Genomic DNA, 27,153 nt, shown 5'->3' with positions numbered 1-27,153 from the left:
ACATATCTAGAGAAAATTCGACAATTCAAGAACCAGCCGTAGGCCAAGAAATAGAGCTCTGTGGACACATCTCCTTGTCTTCCCGGGAAAAAACAGGATATATGGCATCTAAGCAAGTTGGCAAAAATGCCTTTTCTGTCGCGGGCCCGCGGAGCGACGGGGCTGACCAGAAACGTTATTCAATGAAGGCGCCCTACGGTGTCTGTTCTTCCTTGGTAGATCGCTTGAGAAATCCTTCGTTTCAAATGTTCATATTATCATGTCTATTGACGGGAAAAACAGTTGGAAGGTGATTGCGGTCTTCCTGTGAGGACACGACGGCGAGCTGCAATCACGCAAGATGATCTGGTTCGCGGTGTCTTTCGAGCAATGTGACCCCGTGACTCTTGTGGCTCGCGATCAGTATCCAATACGCAAACTCCCCTGAGAATTTCAGCGAAAAACTGGTTTGGATTACTGAAAAGTTTCGGCGATGCTGGCGTCGCCAAGTCTTGAATGCTGGAGCGTAAGGAAACGTACAACTAGCTTTCGGGATGCGGTAAGACGCGGCGTATAGCTGCTAGGGGAGTTGCCACGCGGCTTCTTCGTTTTCGACTCGACGACGGCGCTGATTCCGTATCTTTTTAGGGTTCTGAAAAACAACCGCTTTCTTCTCACAATCGATCTTCCTTTTTCCACTCTCTTTCGCTCGAAGCGCTTCTTTTTTTGGTCTGCTGCTTGCCCCGCCCACGTTTCTCGACAGCTCGCCAGGCCGGTTGCCGCTGTTTGCGGCGCTTCGCTACTCAACCAAGACTGTGGTCGAAACGAGCGGAGGCCGGCTCTAAGATCTTGAAAAGAGAACGCTCAACAGAAAGGGATGGTGTTTTGTCTTCCGGCTGACACTGTGCGGCTACTCTTGGCTCAGAAACTTTTTCTCTGGTGGGATGAAGAACGCACGTTTCTCCCGCAGTCTTCAGTCCGTCGCTATGTCTTTCCTCAGCTTTCCCTGAGCAAACACTTGCCTCCTGACTAGGTTGGCGTAGCGTTTGACGGTTTATGAGTCTCGCGGGAGAGTTAGGAAAAGACGTGTTCTAACTAGACCTTCGCATCCCCTTAAAGCGCTGGAAAAGATCGGGGAAAACCAAAACGTTTTTCCGTTAACTCGCGGCCTTTGCTGTGGCCCTCGCGGTCGCAAGACACGGCGAGCTGTGACAGCCTGTGGCGGCCGAACGGCGTGTTCTTTCTTCCTGCCAGAGGAAACAAACGCGCATTCGTCTTTTCCTTTTTTATGAAAAACTGTTTATTTAGAATGATCTCTTTCTCTCCGAACGAAAGCTGATTAGCCACGCGAAAAGCACGTGCCAGGCGGTTCTGCCAGCCAAGTCGAGCGTCTAGAAAGCTAGGCGTACGCCCGTGGTACTGTTGTGTGAGTACTTTCTTATGCATAGCAGAGGAAGCGCGTCTTTGCATACGGAAGGCCCAGTGCTTCCAAACTTGTTTGGTCTGCCGTGTCAGAGTCCCTTCTGCGTCTTACCACAGGTGCCGCACGCTTTCCTCCGATCGTTTTTGTCTTGTTTCTCGACCTTCCCACGCCGAGAGACTCAAGGAGCGGCGGGTGCCCTCTCCCTTGCCTTTGTTAGGTCCTGTCCCCAACTTCACTTCTTCGGTTATCAGGATCGTCGCTTTTCCTCCTCTATTTTGTGTCGACTTTGGGTCGCCACTTGCAGACCGCATCGGTTCCGCTACTGTCTCTAGAGGTTTGTCCGTCCTATCAAGTTTATCCCGTCTTCTTTTTCGGCGATGGCATCGAGCCAGAACCTGGGTGTGAGGCTCTTGCGCACTTGTCGATAGAAAGAGGAAGAAAATGGGGGGCCGAGCCACCACGTCCGGCGCACGCTCTCTCGCCCTGCCCCTCCTCGCTCTCTTCAAGCCTTCCTTTGTTCTCTTGTTTTTCCTCTCTTCTGCCGTCTCATCTGGTCTCGCCGGCTCTCGCATCGCTGATGGAGTGCTTCTCCCCGCCGGTCAAGATCGTTCACGCAGTGCCCCCCCTCAAATCAAACCCGGTGTTGGGCATTTTGGTGAAGGTAAGTGGCAACCCTACCACGCGTTGATGTGTCAAACGGTGCGTGCAAGTCTCCACTCCTCGGCTTTTTTGTGTGTCCCTTCGTATTGCCATTCCTGACTTTGTCACGTCATTTTGACCGGCACGCAACAGGCGCTGCGCCAGGCGGATTTCTCTGTGACCAATTTCCGTTACAGAAATTATCCGTTTCGCAACATTAGTAGGTCTTGTGATGCCCATTGACTTGAACACTGATAATTTTGGTGCTTCTTTGCTCAACAGCCTCCCATAGAAACCGATCGCGGTGGTGAGGAAATCGACCCCCGGCATTTTTCATCGCACTGGGAGTGGTTGTCGCTGAGACCGAATCCATTATAAGCTTTTCTCCCATTATCCTGCCAAATCGATTATGAGCCAGGGTCCAACACAATCTTTTTCCCGACCAGCCAGCTGTTTCAGGGAGCACAGGTTACGTCTTCCCTGCGTGCAAGTGGCGTCTGCGCAGTCGCGGAAGATACAGAGGTTCTGTCTTTGGATACGTGCACTCCAATTTGGTTTTCCTGTGTTTCTGCCTGTTTGCGAGGCGCAGGCAGCCATGGTCTGAACATTTCCCGGACGTTTTTAGCGAACAGTGCGTCCACTTCACTGCACTCGAGTTCTACGGGTCCTTCGCGTTCTGCAGCTGCTCGGTTGTCCAGTGTCCACTCTGTCGCACCGTCTTCGACTCCCTTGTCTCCCTCGTCTCTGTTGCGGGGATCGAAAGCTTCCCGTTCCGCATTTCCGTCGTTTTCCTCACTACGAAAAGAAAAGCTATCCACGAGTTCAGCGGAGAAGCAAGGCATAGTTGACAATTCTTTTGAAGATGAAGGTTTGGAAGGACGTGCGCGTAAGCCCAGAGCGCCTCCCGCTGTTGACGAGAGTTTGATAGACTTATCTGGACACTCGGATACACCTGAGATGTCTCCCTCGGCAGGTGTCAACGACGTTCTTGCTCCTGCAAGAATCTTGAATCCGAAGCAATTCGCAAGACAGCTGGTGGCCAAAGTTCACACTGCGTTCGTGCAACGAGATCAACGCATAGCAGAGGACCAGAAGGACGGGAAGGAGAACGTTGAGAAAGAGCGGAGACAGGGGTCCAGTGCCCTTCTCGGCGTCGACGAGCAGCTGAAGCAGGCCGATCACGGTGACGTTGCCGCTGACGACGGAGAAACTGGCGAGATAGATGTCAACGAAGCAGAGGCTCTGATCCCCGACGAAGAATCCGTCGGGAGATCAGTCTTCCTGCAGGATGCGAGGGAATTTGAAGATGACGATGGCAAGCAAGACGACGACGCCGACGATGTGTCCAGTTCACACGACATACGCGCTCGAGACGCACACACTTTCGCGTTCGTGCAGAACACAGACCAGACAGAAAAGGAAGAAGCCGAAGGCTCTTCCCAGGAAGACGACGACATGGTCGGCAGTAACGAAGAGACAGGAAGCAAGTCGAAATCCGAGGGTGGCGATGCTTCAGAGAAGGAGGAAAAGTCAGAAAAGGGAGACACGTCAGAGCGGGGAGACAAATCAGAGAAGGAAGACACGACAGAGAAGGAGGAAAAGTCAGAAAATGGAGACACGTCAGAGCGGGGAGACAAATCAGAAAATGGAGACACGTCAGAGAAGGAAGACCAGTCAGGAAAGGGAGACACGTCACAGCAGGGAGACAAGTCAGAGAAGGAAGAAAAGTCAGAGGCGGCAGACAAGTCCGAGGCGGACACGTCGAAGAACTCGTCGAGTGCAAAAGCCGGAGTAAGTGAGAAATTTAAGAGTGCTGCTCAACCACGTAGCCACCTAGTGCACATTACTACTGGATATTTACCTAAAATTAGAGCGTACCGTGCCACAGTCAATCCATCTCACAGCAGACGTAGGAAGAAGAAGAAGGAAGGGGGGTCCGAGGACACTGAGTCGAAAGCACACGAGAAACACCGGGAAGGGGAAGCACTCCCGGAACCTCGTGACTCTGAAAAGGAGTCGGAGAGCAAAGCGGAGGCAGCCGCTTCTCACAACGAACCGGGGAACGAGGGCGACGAGGCACCGGGAGACTCAGGTGATCAAGAGCGCCAGGCTGGGGGAGACTCAGTACCCTCTCATCCTGGCGACAACGCAGTGAACGAATCTAGATCCGGTGATAATCGCGGTGAAGCTGGAGAAACACGGGAGGCAGAAAATGACGCTGCGGTGGGTCATTCCGAGGACACGGGAACGGGTGAGACACCGTCGGCAGAGGGTCACCATGGGGAGGAGAGTGGCGCTGAGACGGTTGTTCCATCGGACCCGCGTGAAGAGATGGGCATGGCAGAAGCAAGGTCAGCTAACAGCCCCGAAGAGAACACTGCGGAGGCCACCGGCGGCGGCGCTTCTCCCTACCGTGAAGAAGCGGAGACAATAGTACAACCATACACTGACGCCCGCCAAGGAGGCAACAATGATGCCAGTGCTGCCTCGCCCGTAGCTCGCCATGACTACACAGAAGGTAGTCAAGCATCGCCAGCTTCCAGACCCGATGACAATGCACGAGCGACAGGAAGCGACTCGTCGCCTGTGTACCGTGAACATGCCTGGTCGGGCGAAGCACCTGCTGGTGAGGGTCAACAAGAATACACGGGTGGTGCTGGATATGCTGCGCCTGTATCTCATCATGACCAGACAGAAGCGAGTCCAGCCCGGTCAGTGACCACCCCCGAATGGAGCGCACAGGCGACCGGGAGCGAACCACAACCTGGAGAGGGTACAGCACGCGACCAGGAACATGTCGACAATGCTTCTGCTGACCGTCAAAATGCCGAGGCGGAAGGCAATGAAGCAAAATCAGAGGGCAGCCCCGAAAACAATGCACAGGAGACACATGAGACCGGGAGTGAACCACAGCCTGGAGAGGGTACAGCACGCGACCAGGAACATGTCGACAATGCTTCTGCTGACCGTCAAAATGCCGAGGCGGAAGGCAATGAAGCAAAATCAGAGGGCAGCCCCGAAAACAATGCACAGGAGACACATGAGACCGGGAGTGAACCACAGCCTGGAGAGGGTACAGCACGCGACCAGGACCATGTCGACAATGCTTCTGCTGACCGTCAAAATGCCGAGGCGGAAGGCAATGAAGCAAAATCAGAGGGCAGCCCCGAAAACAATGCACAGGAGACACATGAGACCGGGAGTGAACCACAGCCTGGAGAGGGTACAGCACGCGACCAGGAACATGTCGACAATGCTTCTGCTGACCGTCAAAATGCCGAGGCGGAAGGCAATGAAGCAAAATCAGAGGGCAGCCCCGAAAACAATGCACAGGAGACACATGAGACCGGGAGTGAACCACAGCCTGGAGAGGGTACAGCACGCGACCAGGAACATGTCGACAATGCTTCTGCTGACCGTCAAAATGCCGAGGCGGAAGGCAATGAAGCAAAATCAGAGGGCAGCCCCGAAAACAATGCACAGGAGACACATGAGACCGGGAGTGAACCACAGCCTGGAGAGGGTACAGCACGCGACCAGGACCATGTCGACAATGCTTCTGCTGACCGTCAAAATGCCGAGGCGGAAGGCAATGAAGCAAAATCAGTTACCGGGCCAGACGGCGGTGCACAGGCAAATGGAGGTGAATCGGCGGTTACTCAACATAAGCAGGCCAGCGCGGGTGATAGTGAGGGTCGACAAGACTACAGGAATGGTGCCGGATATGCTTCGCCCGTAGCTCGCCATGACCACGCAGAAGCGAGCTTAGCTCGGTCAGCAACCACCCTCGAGGGGCGCGCACAGAACACAGGTACACCGGCGTCTGCTCAACGTGAGGAGACAAAACCCAGACCTGCAGCGGTCGAAGACGTAAGCAAGAATAAGGAACCCGAGATCGAAGAGGAACCAATCCACCTCCAACACACAGGGACCAACGCAAACATAGGACACACGAACGCTACTTCCGCGAATCACCAGCCCACCACAGAGGCCGAAGGCGGTTCAGCAGATGCTCACCACGGTGGAGACGAGCAGAAGGAAGGCGAGCACGAGCGTGCGCCTGGTGAAGGGGGTCATGAGGCAGAAGGCGGTTCAGCAGATGCTCACCACGGTGGAGACGAGCAGAAGGAAGGCGAGCACGAGCGTGCGCCTGGTGAAGGGGGTCATGAGGCAGAAGGCGGTTCAGCAGATGCTCACCACGGTGGAGACGAGCAGAAGGAAGGCGAGCACGAGCGTGCGCCTGGTGAAGGGGGTCATGAGGCAGAAGGCGGTTCAGCAGATGCTCACCACGGTGGAGACGAGCAGAAGGAAGGCGAGCACGAGCGTGCGCCTAGTGAAGGGGGTCATGAGGCCGAAAGCGGTTCAGCAGATGCTCACCACGGTGGAGACGAGCAGAAGGAAGGCGAGCACGAGCGTGCGCCTGGTGAAGGGGGTCATGAGGCAGAAGGCGGTTCAGCAGATGCTCACCACGGTGGAGACGAGCAGAAGGAAGGCGAGCACGCGCGTGCGCCTGGTGAAGGGGGTCATGAGGCAGAAGGCGGTTCAGCAGATGCTCACCACGGTGGAGACGAGCAGAAGGAAGGCGAGCACGAGCGTGCGCCTGGTGAAGGGGGTCATGAGGCAGAAGGCGGTTCAGCAGATGCTCACCACGGTGGAGACGAGCAGAAGGAAGGCGAGCACGAGCGTGCGCCTGGTGAAGGGGGTCATGAGGCAGAAGGCGGTTCAGCAGATGCTCACCACGGTGGAGACGAGCAGAAGGAAGGCGAGCACGAGCGTGCGCCTGGTGAAGGGGGTCATGAGGCAGAAGGCGGTTCAGCAGATGCTCACCACGGTGGAGACGAGCAGAAGGAAGGCGAGCACGAGCGTGCGCCTGGTGAAGGGGGTCATGAGGCCGAAGGCGGTTCAGCAGATGCTCACCACGGTGGAGACGAGCAGAAGGAAGGCGAGCACGAGCGTGCGCCTGGTGAAGGGGGTCATGAGGCAGAAGGCGGTTCAGCAGATGCTCACCACGGTGGAGACGAGCAGAAGGAAGGCGAGCACGAGCGTGCGCCTGGTGAAGGGGGTCATGAGGCAGAAGGCGGTTCAGCAGATGCTCACCACGGTGGAGACGAGCAGAAGGAAGGCGAGCACGAGCGTGCGCCTGGTGAAGGGGGTCATGAGGCCGAAGGCGGTTCAGCAGATGCTCACCACGGTGGAGACGAGCAGAAGGAAGGCGAGCACGAGCGTGCGCCTGGTGAAGGGGGTCATGAGGCAGAAGGCGGTTCAGCAGATGCTCACCACGGTGGAGACGAGCAGAAGGAAGGCGAGCACGAGCGTGCGCCTGGTGAAGGGGGTCATGAGGCCGAAGGCGGTTCAGCAGATGCTCACCACGGTGGAGACGAGCAGAAGGAAGGCGAGCACGAGCGTGCGCCTGGTGAAGGGGGTCATGAGGCCGAAGGCGGTTCAGCAGATGCTCACCACGGTGGAGACGAGCAGAAGGAAGGCGAGCACGAGCGTGCGCCTGGTGAAGGGGGTCATGAGGCAGAAGGCGGTTCAGCAGATGCTCACCACGGTGGAGACGAGCAGAAAGAAAGAGGGGGTGAGGGCTCTGCTGAGGAGCAAGAACGCGGTTCTGGAGTTGCGTGGGAGGCGGCAGTGCATCCGCATGAACAGGGGAGAGTAACGGAAGCAGAGGGCGAATCGTCTCGCGTTGAAGAGGAACACGAGGCCGGAGGAGCGCCAGTGCATGCGCACCTCGGCAATGAAGGAGGAAACGAAGTGGGACTGTCTCTCGGTGACCAGAAACAAGGTAGTGGAGGAGAGTCTTCCTCATCTCAAGCTGGTCACGCGAAGACAGAGGAACGGAAGTCAGGGTATTCGCATCATGGGCCTGAGACTGAAGAGGATACCGCATTTTCACACTCTGGGGGCGGAACGGGAGATGAAAGGGAAACAAGGCGTTCTAATAGTGAACAGAGGAAGGAAAGAACGGAGGAGGGAGGAGCAAGGGATCAGCCTCAGAATGAGAAGAAGACGGAAGAGCAACATGCACAGAAGCAGGAGGAACAACATAAACGTGATATCGCTCTCAGCAAACATCAAGAAGCTGAGGAGAATCGTCGACATGTGAGACGGCTGGGAGCCCAACCCAGTTCTTGTGTGTCTCTCCAGCGTGTGTATCGTTTTATTTTCCTCGAGCATCTCGCTGTCTGTCGCCCTTCAATCACCCTCCTACATCCTATGGTTCTCTGTATCCTCTTCGTCTGTCGTCGCCCACTTCGCGCCTTGTCTGCCCCCCTCACGCTCCCTGTCTCTCTTTCCTCCCGAGACTTTTCGTTTCTGCGTTGCGCCTCTCGTTCCTCGCTCTTCTGGTATTTTCTTTGCCTCCCAGCGTCACCGGCAAAAAGAAACAAAATGCCTCACCCCCACCATCTTTTCTCTTACAATGGAGTATATCTGTTCACAAAAACGCACGCGACTCAATGTGCGTGTTGCTACAAACTCCGATGACCATCGTCTTTTTAGAGCAGCTTCACACCAGAGAGGACTTTTCTTCTGTTCCAACAGTGCGTACATGTCTGTACTTGCCGTTGTGTGTCTCCACACACCTGGATTCGTTTGTGTTTCACATTTCCACGCCTCTGTACATCGATGAGCTATTTGAATGCGTTCGAGATTTGGACTCTCCCCTTGTTTCGCCTCAGATTCCTGACCTCTCATGTAGAGCTACGGTTGTCCCTGCGCGCTCAGCTGTACATTTTCGGTTTGCTAATCAGGTCCCAGTTCTGTGTCTTACATTCTTGTTCAGGCGGACGTGCTGCTGCAACACCATCATCTCGGGCAAGGCGGGCCTCGTGGACGCACGGCCGTGACGTCGCATTCGCACATGCATGTGCAAGATGTGACTCAGCACCACCAGTTGCAGGAGGCTACGCAGATGGCGGGGAAGTTGACCCGCCACTTACAAATTCAGAACTCTCTGAAGCTGAGAGAAATGTTTTTGAAGCGCAAGGAAGTTGGCCACCTCAATTTGCTCAAGCACTTTCAGGATCTGATGCAGGCAGTTGTCTCGAGAATCTACAGTAAACTCAAGGGGGTAGGCGAGACAAAAAGTCGGCAACATAGCCATTCTAGAGAAGAGAAACGATGCCCAGAGGAACACATGCGTGCAAGCGTTGAATGGTCGTTGTTCTGCGAATACAGTCACAAGTATTTTTAGGGTTTCCGGGCTCCATAGCGCGTGAAGCGGCGTCTGTTGCTCGCTACGTACCGTTTGCTGCACGCGAATGGTGTTGAAAGAAGGAACTAAAGAAGGACATCGGCAGGATTGAAACAGAGATAGCGCTGGCCACAACACAAGGAAGGGAACGAGCCGGTGTGCGCGTAGAACCACGCGAACCGGCGCTACTGATACAGAAAGTTTTATGGAGAGTGAACGGCGTTTGGGACCTCGCAGTCGTTTCCAACTGGACGCAAACCAGACCGTCGGAGAGAGGAAAACGCCAGTGCAGTGAGTAGTGCCATTGCATGTGTCCGCAAGTAGAAAATAACCAGGAAACTAAGCAGGCTTCGAAAGCCGCCTCGGGCACTGCCACAATGAATTGGCGCCACCACTCAGTGCCGTATTCGTGTCTCTTTGTCGCTGTAAGACAGGCGGCCCGCGAGTGGCATGTCTCGTACGATTTTCGTTCATTACTGCTCCTTCCAAATGCTTTTGTGTGCGATCATCGGCGTAGGCCAAGCGCTCGCTCAAACGCATGTATTCCCACAGTCGCTCGATCATCAAACGATTCCTGCATGAGACCGACCACAAAGTCGTGCGTCCAGAGGAGCTACCGTCTGCGGTGCTGACGCCCCCGGATGAAGGCAATGTGCTGGGGAAGACAACAAACGGAATAGTCATGGACTGCCCCACAGGTACGGCAACGAGAGACCGTTGATTGTTTCTTTTTCTCGTGCGTCCCTGCTGAAGTTGTGTGTATACGCATATTTCCTTCAAGGCCTTAGAATGTTTGTGTTACAGGGTGGATAGTCACATGGATTGACTGGGTTCAAGGCCACTCGTCCCGAGCACGAGCGGAGAAGTGGTTGTCTAATAATGATGAAAGAAAATGTCTATACACAACTTGTACATGTCCACGCTCGTAGATGTAAGCATATGTGCTAGCAGGCCTAAGGTCATCTGGTGTAAACATGATGCTGGGCAAGAAAAAGATCGCATTGCTAGGATGGATCTAAAAATGTGGTCACCCTGATAGCGAAAGAAGAATGCAACTGAAAGATGCGTTGGTCTCAGTTTTGTTGCTTCGCTCCCTGCAGATTGCAATCCGGCTGCATGCGATAACAAGCCCGTAGAGCCAGCTCAGTGCTTCGTAAGTCTTCTTTTCTGTACTTCGACTTGTCCTTTTTTCGAAGAGCTCAAGATATGGAAAGAGTCTGAACTCTGTGGCATACCAACGTGTCACGCCTGGGAAGCGTTGACCAATTAGCAAGTTTGGTGTCAATGTGTCCCCGGATCCTCTTCCCATTGTAGTCAGTTCTTCTCACCAGTACCTCCGTCACCCCTTCTCTTGATGTTTCTTTTTCGAGTGCCTGCGTAAGCACGTTTGATCTGTGTCTGGCTTCTGCATGCGCCCCTCCGGTTTCTTACTAGAATTCAGTATATGGCAAACCGCCCTCGCACAGGGAGCCTTGATCCTGCACCCCCTGCGTTCCTGAGCGGGTCTCTCCTTTGCCGATGTCGTCACTTGTTTGCTTTTGCAGAAATACGAAGCAGTTGCCGGTGGCGGAGGCTTTCGGCGGTGCGAGCCGTTTGCGGATCCTCTGACTGCGACATGTGGAAAAGTGAGTTGGTTGCGCGTAACTCTCCGGAATTTGTCAAGTTTGTTCTTTCGCGAAACTCAAATCAACGGCGTATTTATTGACTACGGTGCCCGTCGCCCAGATACTGGCGTCTGGTGGTGCATCTGCCAGTTCTTGTGGTGGGTGGGGTCTGATACGCCGCTCTAGGCGACCCGGGAGTTGGATTGATGTCCGTGAAACAACTTGCTATGCCGGGTAAATTGTCAGACTTTGCCTCCACGGTCTTCGTTGTGCATTGACGAGTGCCAGCGTAACCGGATCGCTTCTCGATGCTTGAAATGTCTTCCTTCTGCAGGGATTCACTAGATGTGCAATGGCGGCGCCCACGCGCGGCAAGCACTACCAGATGTTTGCCTCGGTATGTCGTAGGATATTGTTTCATGAGGTGGATACTCAACTTTGGGTACTTTGGTGTGTGCTTTCCTCATGAGCGCGGATTCGCAAGTGCTCTTCCATTCAAAGACGGCTTTCTGAATATCTCTCCACCTGGAAGCTTGCGGCAGTTAATGCATACTGGGATCGTTTTGCAACCGGAACATCACCAACCCAGGTGTCTAACAGTTTGTCTTCGTTCTCTCAACGAACGACTCTGTAGATAGGTGTAGATGGGGTACGTGTACTGTAATCAAGACACATTCCCTGATCCGCTACTGTGCGGCGAAAACATGCAGCTCTGTACCAGAGCACAACTCCGCCGAACAGGGAAGACAGGGCGTTCAACTGTTCTCTCGTTTTCGTGCGTCGCTTTGTTGGATACCGCAGACGCTGTGCGAAGTAATTTTGTTTTTACTGGGTTCCCCGCTTGATTTTTGTTCAGCCTCCAGATCACCCTCTCCCTCAGCCTCTCCTCATTCAAGGAAGCAACTTGCACGCCTGCTTGCGCCTGCTGCCTGTTCACCAAGCGACCAGGTGCAGGTGAGTAAAGAGCCCGGAAAATGGATGCGTCACTATTATGTTGACGTTGCGTGTCATATGCATGTCAAAAGGTTTTAGGTCGTCTGCAGCTTTCACAGCTAGAAAAACGTGAACTTAGGCGGGCTTTCTCCGTCCTCAAGAACGCTCAAGGAAATTAGCGTGTGGTGCGTCGGTTGGTGCAGTATCACCTGTTTCAATATGTTCATATCTAAAATTTGTCTTGAAGCAGCGAGAACGAAGTAAACCTAGAAGTGAGCAGTGAGCAGGGACACGCTATTAATCCATGATGTCATTGTACGGAATGTTCTCCCATCTTCTATTTGCTACTCTTTTTTCTGTAGCCCGGAGAGTGCCGAGACGGTTGAGGCAGCTCTGAAGGATACCCAGGCAGTCGCGCAACAGCCTCCTCCTCACGTTTTGGAACAAGCCGTTCTCTTTGAGAATATCCAGGTGTGTCAGACGTTTCTTTTCAATGAACAGTGTGGCTTACTGTCGCGACCAGAAGCTGAGAGAAATTCTGATCTCAAATGTGTTTTCCGGTTCTTTTCGACTGACGTTACGGTCGTCGCTCAGATAACTGAGCTGATATGTTAAGGCATAAAGGCTCATAAGTTTGTCAATCGTCGATGGTGTCCAACCGTGGTTATTTTCGAATACATGTCAACGTCCCCATACGATTGTATGCTCAAATGCGGGCCTTCGGTTTTTATACAAGTATCCGTCAGTTGTTCTCCATGATTCGTTATCGATTGTCGTCGTTTCCTTAGTCTAGACGTAAATCGGAAAGACGTTTGATTTCCATGCGTTTTCAATCCCATATTGTGAATGCCGAGCACATGTTGCTTTCAGTGCCGTTTCGCTGGACAGAACTGAACGAGCCGTAGCTTGCAGTAGACTATGTTTAGACGGCTGCCATTTCTTGTAGTCTTCATTCAGAGACTGTGTTACAAACAATATAGAATGTTTCTACATGCGCACAATTTGTCAGATGTGCTTTCCTCGGTGTTTTTAGGTCCCGATGCCAGGGTCGTATAAGCTGTGCATGCTCCAATATTGGCGACCTCCTGACTCGAAACCCACCGACAACGTATTCATCATGGGAATCGACGAGATAGGCACTCTCGATGTCCTACAGCAGCCTGACGCAGAAACGTTAAAGCATGTGCAAGGACTGCATAAAAAGGATTCACAAATGCACTAAATAGTTTCGGGTGGATAAACGGTAGCAAAACAAATGTTTCTTCTTCTCATCAAGAGTCAGCGATGAAGGGCACAACACAAGAATCGCCAGCCCAGCTCGTTGTAATTGTACCGTGCCTGTCTAAATTATGTCGAATTGTCCGGTATTCGTGCTTCTTCGAATACGAAGGACATGAATGAATGAGGGATTGCCTGATGACTTATATCAACTGGCCACACGTGGGAACGGGACGTCTGCACAATTAGCTGTTAACCTGCAATAGCGGGGCCATCCGTTGCCTTCCTCGGGAGATTGGCCTGGTTCATCCCATATTCGGAGCACCGCCCGCGGTTGCTTACTGACAAACGTGAATCAGAATACGATATCTCTGCCTAAAGGGAGAGCGACTTTGGGCCACCTTCCCCTTGTCGTTATTAAAAGCAGCTGTGTTGTGGCGTCTGAAAGTATCGTGCCGCGTCGCTTGGGCTCCTTTGGGGAAACGAAAGCCGTTGCTAGCATAAACGAAGACTCTGAGAAGAGGTTCAGCGGTGCAGATCTTGTGCCCTTTTTCACGACAAACAGGGATTTCTTCGGTTTGGATGCTGGGTACAGCAGAGGGAGTTTTTCGTGTGTATGGCATGAGTTAGATGGCAAAAGGGCAGCGAAGACTGATGCCAGGCCAGTTCCAGCGGCGAAATAGAAGAAAATCCCCTCAAGCTCTACGTTTTGCCTCGATATTCGATTTGTGGACAACTTAACGCCAGCCTAGAACTGCCTCCTGATAATGTTTTTTCCCGACTTGGGTGTCGTACGAGTACAGCAATTGGTAAGTGAAGAAGCGCTCCAGTGAGGAGAGAAGCGAAAACCTACCACCACAGCTGGAAACGCTCCATGATAGCGAGTGTTTCCTGTCGAAAGCTAACTCAAAACTTCCCCCTGTCCTGAAACTCTGTTCGATACCTTAGTATGCATATACTTAACCGGCACCTCCAGATTCAGCTCTTCCGCGCTTGGGGCAGGAACGGGCACCCACCACACGTTCTAGCGCAACGTCCCCCGGTATTCCAGTAAGTGTTCCAGCTACGGTTTCTTGTGGCATAGGAAAAGCAGACAGACACACCCTGAAAAATACATATGTGGGCTGAATAGCGCCCCTCCCACTGTATCGTTCACACACACTTACAGGGCACGGCACGCCCTTTAAAGCATAGACGGCAGTTTTTCGCGGTGCAACAAAAAGCACAATCAACACGGGAGACTTTCGGGTTGCTACAAACAGATTCATAGCTGTGAAGCGACTCACGAAAACGGGTTTATGCTAAGCACCGAGGGAAAAAGGGCGGCGGTCGTCACTTTGAATCAGCAGCAACGCACAGGGAAAGTATCTTCCAGACACACACATTTCAAGACAGCAAGATGAGACCCTCCTGACCACGAATTGTTACGAAGAACGGTGTTCCGATCTAAACAAACCTTTAAGTGGATAGTCAAAACGTGGTTCAGCCTGCTGCAGTGAATTTCAGAGCCCCTTTCATATGCAACACGAACCCCCTGTTTCTGTTGCACGATATCTGCGGTCACCCGTAACGAGGCGCATTCGGAAATAGCTGCGGGAAACTATTTTCGAACAACAAATGAAACAGAACTGCACTCATTTGGGCAACAAGGAGCTTAAGAAAAGGTACGATTCAGTGGACTGATCGGGAATTGAACCCGAGACCTTTCGCATGCGAAGCGAACGTGATACCCCTACACCATCAGCCCTTGAACCTCGTTTCGGTCGGCATCGCGTCACAAACTAGTTCCAAAAGAAACAGCACCCGCCACGGACTCTTTAGTGTGTATCCATATTACGAAACTTCCCTTCCGTGGCGATTCTGTCGCGAAGCAGCCATGTCTACATGTGTTTCCAATGGGGATGCTCCACCGCACTTTGTGTCCCGAACTGTTGGCCAATCAAGAGAGTCGTTGACAACGTCAAAATTCTTTCGAGGAGCATGAAATACAGTCCTGGGTTCTGTACTGCATCTTTGTTTTTAGAGTGATTCTTGACTGGGAACGCCACTACGATTACACGGTTGTGTGTGAAAGACAAAACGTGGGGTTCCGTTGGTACCCGCGGCGTGTCACATGATCAGACGGTCGCAGAGGAAGCTTTCTGGTTGCTACGCACCCGCCCACTAGTTTTTACTGAGTTCCTCTCCTCAGGTGATCAGTGAATACACAGAGTAAAACACCAACTCGCAGCGTTTCCTTCTTCTGAGAGTTGCATTCTCCGCTGTGTCGCGGCTACCGAGTCTGTCCGCCTGTGTTTTCGCTCCGACATCATTCCCGTCTCCTTTTGCTGCAGCCCTCAGAAGTTGACTGCTATTCCACATCCGGCTTCTTCCTTCACGAAACTGTGACAAAAACGCGCGCCCAGTTTGGTGTGTGTGTGTGACTCAAGCACTTCCGATTCCTGTTTCGCCGTCTCTTTTGTTTGCTCTCGAGTTCTTTTCTTCGTCGTCTGACCCCAATCCCAGCAATGGAGACGTCGCGAATCGACCCCCGGTGAGAGGGCGGCTTTCAGTGCGCCGTGTACAGACGTCCGATATATTTTGCATGATTGAACAAGGGTCTTTTTCTTCGTCGCAGGAGGATATGTGGAGGAAAGTTGTTTCGACGAGTGAAGGCAGTAAACACCCGCTTGTCTCTTTGCACTTTGCGCCGGTTGTCTCTCCGAACCTACACGCGACAAAAGGAACGACGACCCCATTGTCCCCCATGCTCTCTCCATTATTTTCCCTATCCAGTGGAGTTCTGCGTACCTTGTCTCTTTCATTTGTTGCTCGTTCCTCTCTTTTCCGGGGCCTCGTGTGCCTTCCCCAGACCCGCTTCTGGTCCTTTCTAGGTTCCTTTCTGCCCCTTGTCTCTATGGCTGCACAGTCGCGAGCGCGTGGAGGCCTTGGTGAGAGGGCTGAGGAGACATGGAAGTCACTGCGAACTTCCGAGCGACATCCTTCCGGATCAGTTTGTCTTCTTTCCTCTTGCTCCCTCTCACCAAGCCGCCCGCGTCCCGTGCTGTTTCTTCTTTCCACCCTCCTTGTGTGTTTCCTGTGGATCTCTTCCTTGTGTCCCGACAGCTGCTTTGCCCTTAGCGGCGGGCCTGCGACTTCGAGGACCCAGGTGCTTGAGCTTCCTAGCATGCTGTCTTCTCTCTCGCGTACCCGCTTGCTCAACTCGGCACCCTTGTGCCGGTCTCAGTCTGCATCCACTGTCCCCTTCTCTCTTCATGGAGGAATCCAGTCGGAGGCCGTGAGCTGCAGACGCCTCGGCTTCGTAGCGCCTTCAGTCGCGAAGATGCCACGAGTGGAGTCTGTGCAGTTCTCGCGTGGAAGAACAGCCGGGGGGCTTTCCTGCGCCAGCACCGGGACTGCCCCGTGCCCTCCCGTGCACGCCGTCGGAGTTTTGTCGAAGAGAAACTCTTGCTCTTTTTCTACTCTACACCATTTACAAAATGTCGCAGTTGAGCAACACGGGGGCTCGGACCTCAAACAGGTGACCCGGGTGGAGGCCAGTCAAAGCCAGAGTTTTCCGCTAGCTTCTTTCCATGTCGCGCCTAGAAGCAATTCTTCAAGTTCTCGCTTGAACGCTCTACGTGATGAACCCTTCTCGCCGGGTGCTTCCAGCTCACCCTCGCGCACCGGCAGAAGAGGAGGGCCTCTCCGGGTAAGTCCATGTGGTGCGCATCTGATCGGCGACTTCCCGTCGACATCAGTCAACTTGAGGAGAAATACGAGATCTACCATGGTCAGTGCATTCGCATTCTTTGTGTTCTGTCTGTTTTTAGAGTTTCGCGTCGCGACTTAACTGTGTGCAACTGCGCGTGCATGTGCAACCCCACGCAAAGCTATTCATGTATATATGTGTGTACACGTATGTGCATATGCACCGTAATGGGACTTCGACCCGGCTTGACGATGCTGGTGTTTTCGTGCCTGTCTAACAGTTTCGCTCTTGTTGTGTTCTCTGGGAGCGTTCCGGTCTTCAACCAAAGAACGGGGGTTTCCTGTTGAGCTGCCGATGCCGATAGCCTTGCACCGTTCTGCGTGTTTCACCATCTAGTCTTCAGCAAAAGGTTGTTTATATAAACCCAAGAACCTTGCTTGATAATGGGTAGCATGGAGTTTCGGTTTCGCTCGTCAATGTCCCCCTTGTTTACCGGAATCCCATGATCCAGAACTGTGTAACTTAAATCGAATAAACAGAGGCATATGTATGCATTTGCCCGACTTTCCTTGCGAGCAGCATGCAGAGATGTCTGTGAACCGGGTGACGCTCCTTGGGAGACTGGGGAACATGCCGGAGATTCGTCGAATGTCGAACGGTGACACGTTTGCTTGGTTTTCAATGGCCACGTCGGTGAACTGGATAGATAAGGTGAGCAAAAGAAGAAACGAACTGAGGGGCTACGATGCCCTCATGCCAGGAAGGCCACCGTCTCCGTCAATCTGCAGGAGAGCAGGGAGTGGCTTCTTGAGGCAAGTCACGTGTTGGCTTGGCTTGAAAAAGAAACAGTCGACGGGTGTGGCGGAGAAGCCGGCAGCATGAATCAGAAGACAACGGAATCTAGGCTGCCTGTTACACATTACACGGTGGGATTCCTAGGTTTCTGTAAACAGCTTTTCTCTGGAGAGTATATTCGGCACCCCAGTTGGACTACTGGTTCAGATTTTGAAAGTCTTCGTTTACCGGATCCAAGTTCTATTGTGTGTCTCATGACCATCGTGTGCGGGACCGACTGTGATAGTGGAGAAAGGGTCATAGTTCCGGTGGATGCAAGGCATGGCCATTCCTGTTGTGGGAAAGCTAGCGTAATTCTGGCCAAGAAGATAGGGCAAGCCAACCCCAGGTAAAAACCGTGTGCTCATATGGAAGAAACCTAAGTACCGCTCAACAGAGCCTGCGTAGGGAAGACACTCTAAAGACACTTGCCTCGGGGCAGTTTCCACATTTTCGTGTTTTCTCCGCGGGAGAGAAAGTGCGAAACGCCTTCGAATTTGAAAGCAGATGCACAACATTGTCGAGTGCCATGCTAGGTGGGGCCGCATTCACCAAACGCAAGGTCTCCTCAGCTCTCAGCGACGCGCTGTTGAGAGCGTGTTTAAGTACTGGTGTGATCAGGGGCGAAACTCTACCAGGGCAAATATTCGAGCCACAGATGCTCAGAAGTCGGAAAATGCCGACGTTTGAAAGAGCGATTTCTGGACACTTTCCAGCCAGTCGTCTTCCACCGTTTTCTGCCCAACTCTGGAAACATGCAGGCAACCGGGGATGCTCATTCTCGGACCGAATGGCATCGCGTTGTCGTCTACGATGAATCCCTCGTCGACCTCGTGGATAAGTATCTTCAGTAAGTGTTCATTATAAGCTGCTTGTTCGCGGCATAACACAGCGTGTTACCTCGAACCACTTTCAGATCTCCATACTTCAATTAATCAGGACCCAGGTGTCGCGTGGTCGCTGTAGAGAGGCAACGTGGTTGACATCGAGTTTTGTCTCGCGTTCTATCGTCTTTCGATGCCTCATGAACGGCGCTTCACTGTATGTATGCACCCTCACCTTTGTTAGCCGGCCGATGAATGGTGATCCCATGTTGACGTGCATGAGTCAAAACCGTTTCTGTGTACATAAATATCCATGAATGTGTCCAAGGCGCGTTTTGTGAACGAGTTTTGTTCCTAGAGTGTCCATCTGCATGCGTATATCCTATTAAGTTGGTCCAAGGTTCTGGGATTTTGTAGATCCGCAGCCGCTTATCAGCAAGATTGGAGAGGAGCCACGTGCATTGGTTTCGGTCTTTCTTGACGCGACGTTCGTTTCGTTTCTTTATGTCTCGATATCGTTTCCTTACCAACACCTCCGTGTGCGTGTTGCTTGCACTTTTCGGTTGTCGGCTTCTGTCTCCAGCACAGGACGCCGCGTTTTTGTTACCGGTAAACTTCAGACTCGGCGGTGGACCGGTGCTGATGGCGTTGATCGTTATTCGACCTCCGTCGTTGTTAGCCGCTTGCAGGGTGAGCTTATCATTCTTGACTCGCCGTCTTCATCATTTCAGTCCAATTATTCCAGTGCCAGCGAGTCTGGCCAGCCAGGCACCTCCGACTGGGCTTCAGGTGACTTAGGCGCCCCTGATGGGGAAGGAAGTGGAGATGCAAGCCAGGCTCTTGGCGCATTCGGTGACAGCGGCAGGTGAGTAGGCACCGCGGATAGGAAATAAGAAAGGAAAATGCTCGGGGCTGTGAACGCAGAGACAGCGGAAACCGGTCGAGCTTCGGCGGCGGTTAAACACTGTGAGTCCGAGTCAAGACACAAATTAATGGAGCAATTTTAGTAGTATCGGCAGTAGATGGATGAAAGGCACCCTTTATCCCGACGTTACAGGATTGTTTTGCGGGAGTTCCAAAAATTTGCTCAGAGGGAAATAAGCCTGTGAGGCAGACGCCGCCACATCAAGAAGTGATCCCAGTGTGAGGAAAGAGCAAAGCGGCCAAAGCTGTGGGTGAATGTGTAGGCACTGCATCAATGCAGAGATATGACAACGAATATCTGTCCTCACAAGTCCGGGTTTCTCTTTTTTGTGACACTGTCTGCAGCGACGGGCAGGGATCGAGTGGACCGACCGGCAGTGGCACGGGGGGGACCAGCCTGGACGGATCTGCGTCTGGAGGCATGTATCGCCTTTTCCGCTGATTTGTCCTCTGAGGAAATTTATGGAACACGTTTGTAGTACATGCGAGCCAGAGTGGACATAAGTTTTAGGATGACACAGTGGACTGACGGTGCAAATTGGTATGGAAATATGATCATTCTGTTTCTCCACCGTAAGACTCTTCGAACGAGCGAAACGGAATGGTGATCTGGAAGGCATCCCAAAATGCTGCGTAAGCTACTGAATCGGCCTCTCGTCTCTTGGACAGACCCTGAGGAAGGCCCTACTAACGGACTCTTACGCACCCAGTTTGCTTGTGACTCAGGGGACTAAGGGAAACTGGGGAGTAGAAGAGGCCCAAGTGCCTCTTGAAAGGGTAGCGGGATGCGTTTGGTGTGTGTTGTCTGTCCTCTTAGGACGCAACGCTGATGAAGTGTGTGTCACGTTTCTGGCTCACACACCACGAGGTACAAAGAGCTCCTTAAGGTGGAGGGCTCTAGTACTGCTTTGTTCCAAAACTGAGATCTGGGAAACGGCAGAAAGATTAACTCTTTGCTGTGGCGGTGTGACAGTAACTAAGGAGCAGTGGCGTTTCCGCTTCAAACGAGGAACACGGGCTTCTGTTTTCCGCATTTTTCTTAGTGCGACGATCTGTCTGTGCTTCACCGCTCGTGCTCAGCTGTTTTTGCTTAGGCGACCACACACAAAGTAATTTTGGCACCCAGTGAATTAATGTTGCGCGCGTCTTGTCAAGAAAACTCAAAACAATCATTTGCCGCTTTCTCCGTTTACGCGGGAGCCGCGTGTCTGGGATCGCGATCGAAGGGTTTCCTCGCGGTCTCCTGCGGCTCGTGTTCAGGGCCATGTGTGCGTTTTTTCCCAACTTTTTTACATTTCTTTCGGTGGTGGCAGCTTGGCCTCCGTCCTGTTGTCGTCGGGACGAAACGTCTCTGCATACGGAGAGTCAACGTTCCGTCAGAGTTTGCGAAGCAGTGGTCGTAGGACTTTGCGTTCGCATTTAAACAAAGATTGCCTTTGACAGCCTGTATCCGTGTTTAGATGTGTATTTGCTCCTGTCGCCATTCGTTGACTGTGTTTAGCACGGGGAATGAGAACAGGGTGTCAAGTTCTTGGGCTGGAGGTGTGTTAAGTTCCGTACAGTTGTAGGTAAAAGGTATGTTGTACATTAGCAGAAGTTTGAGTGGATATGTATATTTAGGGAGATGTGGGTTGAGCCGACACAGGCAGACTTTCGCGTCCATCGACACGATGCTTTTAAAAGGTGAAACTGCCGTGCGTGTATTCGCTTGCGCCGATAACAGCAATCCCGCGCCGGTTTTCCAAGAAATTAAGGGCCTTTTCAATCGTCCATGGTAGGGGGTGCCAGCCCCACACTGGAAGGCAGCGAGCCATAGGCCATCTTTCTCTCTCTTTCAGTCCAACTGTGTTTCGGGCTTGAGCACGAAAAGCACGAGTGACACCCCTAAACAAAGTATCCGAATGCATATATATATATATATATATATATATATATATATTGAGGATGACAGATACAAGTATGTCTGTTTATACGTAGAGGTATGTATGCATAGGAGACAAATGGGGGAAGAAGGATCGACTTGCGAAAGAAAATGAGGCGAAACAGAAGACAGGCTGAAATGCGGTGGAAAAAAGCGGTTAATACCGGGGCATCTCTGTTTTCTAATTACTCACCGCGAGACAGAGAGAGCAACCATCGACAACCCGGGTCACTTCCGATCTGTCGAGCAACTCTTGGGTTTACTGTCGATGCCACCCTGTTGGGCAAAAGTTTTCGAGACACCAAAAGACATGCCACAGCCGCAACTCCGAGACGCGTTCGGGTTGATAACCCTGAGAAAAAAGAAAAACGGAGGCTCGCGGGAGAAAGAAACGCGTGTCATTCCGTGTTTAGGGCCGTCCGGGGAAGCTGCAGTCATCGTCTGGGCTTTTGCAAACCTCTACTTTTGCGCTACGTGCGAAGACGGACGCGGCGGGTGTGCTTCCAGTTTCGTGCTTTTGTCTAAGGCGTCAGTGCAAACATCAGGGAATCTCTATACGTGAGGGGGACCGCGAGACAACATAGTGAGGCACAATTGTGCACACCGATGGGTACGCGTTGTGTCTTCTGATTCGCTGTAGTACATGCAGTGCGACAGAGTCGCCGCACAAAAAAAAGCATTCCAGAGTGAACCGCGAAGTCAGAGAACTGGTGAGCAGACCAAAAAATGCGTTTTGCCACGGAGCGAGCACCGCAGCGTTTGTCGAAATCGTGTTTTAAACCGTTTTTGCGTTTCTGTAGTCTGCCTTTCCCCTGTTTCCCGCACTCCCTCTTGTATGGCAATTCTGGGTACGTGCACCCCCGAATCTCACAAAAACGATTGCCCTGCTGGCTTTTGAGAGATATGACGGTTGCATCCATGTATAGCGGTGTCCGGCGGACATTCGAGAACACTTTATGTGTATACAAATGCTGCAGATACCAATATCACTTTGGTTCGCGCCAATCAATACCTAGTCGGGAACTACTTGTACGACAGCTACAGAAACGCACTACCACCTAAGGCGTGTAGTGTCGCATGTGCTTCATCCCATCACAGCTATCTCCCTCTACGTGGGTGGTCTTTACAAGCATCGTATGCGGGCCGATCTCGCCGCTCTATGTTTCTCAGCTACGTGACGGGTGGCGGGCTTCATAGTTGTTTTCATGTACTTTATCGAGTGACGTGTCAGCCCCTTTGAGCCAGAATCGCTGTAGTGAGGCACAGGCGTCGAGCCAATGAGGATTTGAACCCGGCACCTAGGATTGCGAGTCTAATTCAGGTAAAACCCGCGAGGCCTTTCTTACCTGAAACCCCCGCCAATCAGGTCGTCGGCGTAGTCCAGCTTGGTGCCGATGACGTACAGAAGTGACTGAGGATCGACAACGATGGAAAAGCCATCGGCTTCCTCGAAGTCTTCACGGTGGTCAGCTACCGTGACGCTGGCCTGGCGAAGACGAGAAAAGTCGGCAGATCATAGACCCGTTGTGGGATCCACAAATCAATCCAAATCTTTGCTTCTATTTTTCGTTGCTCCACGAACCTCCGACATCGACACGCAACACGCAGGAGCCTGTCAATCGCACAACCGTGTCTGTCGGGGAAAGGCGCTTCTCACGACGACCGATTCCGATAGTATTGCGTTTCTCTCTGTGTCTGCGCACTGCACTCATCCACATCTCTATCTAGGCACCTCTGCTTCTCAGTGTTCCTCGCCCGCTGTATAATTCCCCTTCGAACGACAGAATAGGAAGTCAGCGCCTCGCACACACACATGTTCCGTGCCTACGCTGCAGGCCCCGTTCTAGGAAAGGCGTTCCAAGCACCAAAACAAATTTCATGAGCATCTTCTTGAGTGCATTAAGTATAGTGGTTTCCAGAGCATATCTGAAAAAGGAGCACGTGTATCCAGGGTGTCCAAAAATCACGATATCCACCGTCGTAGACTCCTTCCTGATGCTCATTCTCTGGACGCAATACACGGATCTTCTTTGTTGGCCTGGCGGGTGTCTAGTAAGCCATACACGCGTTTTACGCCTGGTATGGATAATACCCGACGCACTGAGTAAACCTGTCACGCGTGTGTCTTTCTCTTACCTCATCGACGATGTCCAGAACATAGGACAGGCCGCTGCATCCTCCTGATCGCACACCTAGGCGAATGACAAAGGGGCGACCTGTCCCCGTCGCTTCGCGGCGTTTCCGCTTCAGCTCCTGGTCGCAGAAGAAAAGAAACAGACAAAAGACACCGGGTTTTAACAGGAGTTTGACAAGCAGCATGAAGACGCAAAATGTGCACCGACAAGGCGGGGTTAAAAGGCAGCTCAGCAGTAGGAAGACGTCCGCATGCCTTTATGTTCTGGGCTGCACACGCGCTACAATAGATGGTGCAAAACGTTTAGAAATAATCACACCATCAACTTATTTTTAGTGAAAATAAATGTAGTAAGAGAAAACTAGTTTTGGCTCGGAACGAGAACCTTTCTCCAGCACCACAACTGGTACCTTGGCTCCGTGGGTGATACGAAGTTTTAAACTGCAGCCTTCTAGGAGTCCTTTATCCCAAAGTTCCACGACTGTTTTGCCGGGTTCCTTAAAGAAATTTATTTCGTCCTCGTAGAACATAAAAGTACTTACGCACGTGTGTCAGTTTTAGTAAGGGCAGGTTTATCTTGATAAAGGCATGTGTTTTAAAATCTTACGTAAAGATAGAGTCTGTTTACATTATTCACAACGTAACATAATGAATAACTTATGGAAGAAAAATGTTCGACATTTTAAAACCAATATAGATTTCCAGGCGAACACAAAAATCCGTGGAGCCACCCGGTGACACGAGTATGACAGACGAAACTGCAGCACTGCACGCGAGAACGACTTCCGAAATGCCGATGGCGAGAGACAGATCGCGTTTTTTGTCTGCTGTAGCATTAACACGATTCTATATGTTGCAAGGCATCTTGCCAGTGGAGTCGGAATAAGGACAAAGCCTCGAGATGGGAAGAGGAACTGACAGGGCCCTCTTTGAGCAGTCGCTGAACGGGGAGAAGCAGAGAGTGAAAAAGACAGTCACGAAACAGGAAGAAGATCACCTCTCCATACTTTTGTAGACATGCATACCAACTCATTTTTACATACTATATATCTACATATATATATATACCTATATTGATAGCGGAGCCTTGACCTCTGGAACATGAAGAGGCGTTAGCCCATGCACCGTTTGACTGTTCTACGAGAACGCCAGCCTTCTCTGCAGGAAAGGGTGCTTGGCGTGGTTGCAGCACAGTAAATCCCCGTCCTTTGGTCTCTTTCTCTTGCGTCTCCATACCTCAATACCGGCAAGTGCCTTGAGTGTCACCTTGAAGAACTTCCCCTTTATCTCTCCCTTCTCCGCAGAAGGCGAGGAAGAGGGAGAGAGAGGCGCGGAAGACGTGGAAGCGGAAAAGACCCGCGAAGAAGGAAGTCGAGACAGAGCGAAAAAGAAGAGAGGCGGAGAGGGCGAAGACGCTGCGCAGAGGAGAGCAGAAGCGGGCAAAAGACGCAGACCGGCTCGCCGCGAAAGGGGGTCTGTCTGTTCTCCGAGGACGGACGAAACGCGCGAAGGAGGAGAAGGGCAAAGGGAAACAGTGGAAGACGACGGGCGAGAAAAGCAAGTCGAAGGCTGAGAGAACCACCGAGCGCCAGGCCAAAAATGGGCGTAAGCTGAAGAGGGGTTCAAGCGTACAAACCGAGGTCCTGGAGACATTTGTTCGGAACGTCTGAGAGCATACATACTGTCACGGAGACCGTGCTTGTGGTTTGAGAGACAAGGGAGGAAGGCCCACGGGCAATGAAAAGACGAGTTGCTGACTCCCAGACTCGAAGCCCTCGCAGAGTCAAACAGATTCAGGAAGAGAAAAGCGAGGAGACACAGCCGGAACGGGAAGCGAACGACGCGTTCCCCTAGAACCCAAGGCACGACGCGCGCAGTTTTAGGTACGCGAAGAGCAGATGAAAGCCACAAGGCGAACCGTCGAACTCGAGAAAACAGGGAACTCGGTCTGTGGACGCAAGACGAGAACCGCGGCGAGCGATCGGCTCTTCTTCCTGGGGAAAGTCTTGAGGCCACCCCGCTGCCGCACGCGGCGGTGTCCTCCCTGTGGAATGCTTCTCTGGAGGAGAGGCCCATCGTCGCTGACGAAGAGTCAGCGGAGGAAGAGGCAGAAGAAGCGCGGAACGAGGGAGAATGAAACCCCCGAGGCAGGGAAGAAGGGAGGGACGAAGAACGAGCCCACGAAAGACAAGATGCCGAAGAGGAGGGAGCAGCGAGAGACGAAGAGGAGAGAGCGGAAGACGCGGAAGAGAAGACAAAATAGGGAAGAGACGAAGAAGATCCAGTGGAGGTACACTTCCTGTTCTCTGCCGTCGACGGCATCGCTGCACGGTCCGCCGGAGCTCTGTCTCCAAGATGAAAAGCCTGTTTGAGTCTTTCAGAGCATCGGCGTCTGGATCCACTGGTAGAACGCGTTCTGACACATTGCGAGTGAGGCAGGCAGCCAGAGGTTGTGTGCGTTCTGTCGGTGAAAGAGGAAGACGACATGAACGGAGAGGAAGACGACAGGGAAGAACACCGTCCATTTAGGTCGCGGTCCGAAGTTGTGTGGCCTCGGAAAGAAGAGCGACAAGTCGAACGTGCCCAGTGACTTTCCATGATTTCTCTCCATTTCTTCTTTCTCGGCGCTCTTTTCTTTCTCTGCGAGGTCCACCCGGGTCCGCTGCTTCTTCCTTGAAGATCTCAGCAAGTAGGCCAATGCGCAGTGTATCCTCCCCTCAAAAGGGTCGATTCCAGAAACCCGTGAATCGCTTTCTAAAAGTGCAGCGGGGAGTCTTGCTTTTCTGTGTGTCTGAGCTGAAGCCGCCAGCAGGGAAATCGCAGGCCGGAAACGACTGACTGGCTGCAGGAAATCCCTGAGAAGAAAAGGGGGTTTGCAAGCCAGAGAAAATTGAATTGAGAAGTATTTAGAGCCTGGCCGAACGAAAAACACGCAAGCGATACCAAACAGAAGGCAGCGCACTCAGACTGCATGTGTAAACGACGGATGGTGCATGTCTTTCATATAATCGCACGAGGCGTTTGGTGTGATGGAATACGCTCTGGAAGAGAGTGTCACAGAGTCAGAAAGGTCGAAAGTACGGGCGCCAAAGAAGAAAAAGAAACGGAATGGATGCAGTGTGGCGAAAGAGGGGAAAAAGCTGGAACAAAAGCGTGAGAAAAGATGCGACGGACGGCTTTTGCACACGTGACGCGGAGATCGCGTTTACATGCACGTCGAGTCCGCCATTGCCAGGGTGCCGGCGGTTTTTGTTGACCTTGGCATGAGCCAAAAAAGGGAAAGAATGGAGAGTAAAAGTCAATAAGGAAGGCAGCAGTGCTTCCAGGAAGACAAATGCATGTACAGAGCTCCTAAAGTGCGAAAGGGAGACACGAAAATAAAGCCGCACAGAAGAGACAGGAGAAAGCGCGAAGGCGCAAACAAGCCAGAAGTGCAGGCTGACGCAAGTGAGGAGTGGATGACGATGTTTTTATATTTTCTTTGGACAAATGACGTCAAACGGAAAGATCTTGGAAGTGAGTCAGCTTGCTGTCTGCTCTAGAGGACACTGATCTGCCCGTCATACCTTCTCGAGGTGGGAGTTTCTTTGTCAGTTGTGTCTCAGTAGTAGGCGTAAAAGACCCTTGTAAAGCTGTTTCATGCAGCCAGTTCCTGTCTCAGGAGCGGAAAACATCTTAACCACACGAAAGAAAGGGTCTTCAGCAGGTAGACTAGTTTTGGTTCTTTTCGATTTGCATGTGAATGCATAATTCTATGACTCTAGAGATAGTGTTGTATATCAACAGCTGTTATGGCTCTTTGGGCAGTGTTCGTGGGCTTCACTAGAGTAG

The 27,153-nt window shown here is 52.2% G+C and overlaps 3 protein-coding genes and 1 non-coding gene across 4 annotated transcripts; 2 read left to right on the top strand and 2 right to left on the bottom strand.

Moving 5' to 3' along the window:
- Positions 1-34: 34 nt before the first annotated feature.
- On the top strand, positions 35-13,914 carry RON6 (rhoptry neck protein RON6). The gene is made up of 10 exons (XM_018782340.1): positions 35-2,063; positions 2,631-8,146; positions 8,829-9,116; positions 9,757-9,937; positions 10,340-10,392; positions 10,784-10,864; positions 11,178-11,240; positions 11,700-11,797; positions 12,139-12,247; positions 12,810-13,914. The coding sequence occupies exons 1-10, from the start codon at positions 1,844-1,846 to the stop codon at positions 12,996-12,998; spliced, it is 6,798 nt and encodes a 2,265-aa protein (XP_018638384.1). The 5' UTR covers positions 35-1,843; the 3' UTR covers positions 12,999-13,914.
- A 754-nt stretch (positions 13,915-14,668) lies between these two features.
- On the top strand, positions 14,669-21,148 carry TGME49_297940 (single-strand binding protein). The gene is made up of 5 exons (XM_018782339.1): positions 14,669-16,685; positions 17,265-17,396; positions 18,281-18,369; positions 18,927-19,208; positions 19,613-21,148. The coding sequence occupies exons 1-5, from the start codon at positions 15,579-15,581 to the stop codon at positions 19,707-19,709; spliced, it is 1,707 nt and encodes a 568-aa protein (XP_018638383.1). The 5' UTR covers positions 14,669-15,578; the 3' UTR covers positions 19,710-21,148.
- Positions 14,670-14,741, bottom strand: TGME49_297950. The gene has a single exon. It is a non-coding gene; the product is annotated as a tRNA-Ala (tRNA).
- Positions 20,994-26,203, bottom strand: TGME49_297925 (HesB-like domain-containing protein). Its single transcript, XM_002371172.2, has 4 exons — positions 24,559-26,203; positions 23,325-23,441; positions 22,535-22,674; positions 20,994-21,540 (listed from the first exon to the last, which is right to left on the bottom strand). The coding sequence occupies exons 1-4, from the start codon at positions 25,918-25,920 to the stop codon at positions 21,417-21,419; spliced, it is 1,743 nt and encodes a 580-aa protein (XP_002371213.2). The 5' UTR covers positions 25,921-26,203; the 3' UTR covers positions 20,994-21,416.
- Positions 26,204-27,153: the final 950 nt, after the last annotated feature.

Source organism: Toxoplasma gondii, chromosome II (genome assembly GCF_000006565.2).
Source record: "Toxoplasma gondii ME49 chromosome II, whole genome shotgun sequence".
Classification (NCBI taxonomy): Eukaryota; Apicomplexa; class Conoidasida; order Eucoccidiorida; family Sarcocystidae; genus Toxoplasma; species Toxoplasma gondii.
This window is presented reverse-complemented; position numbering and strand designations above follow the sequence as displayed.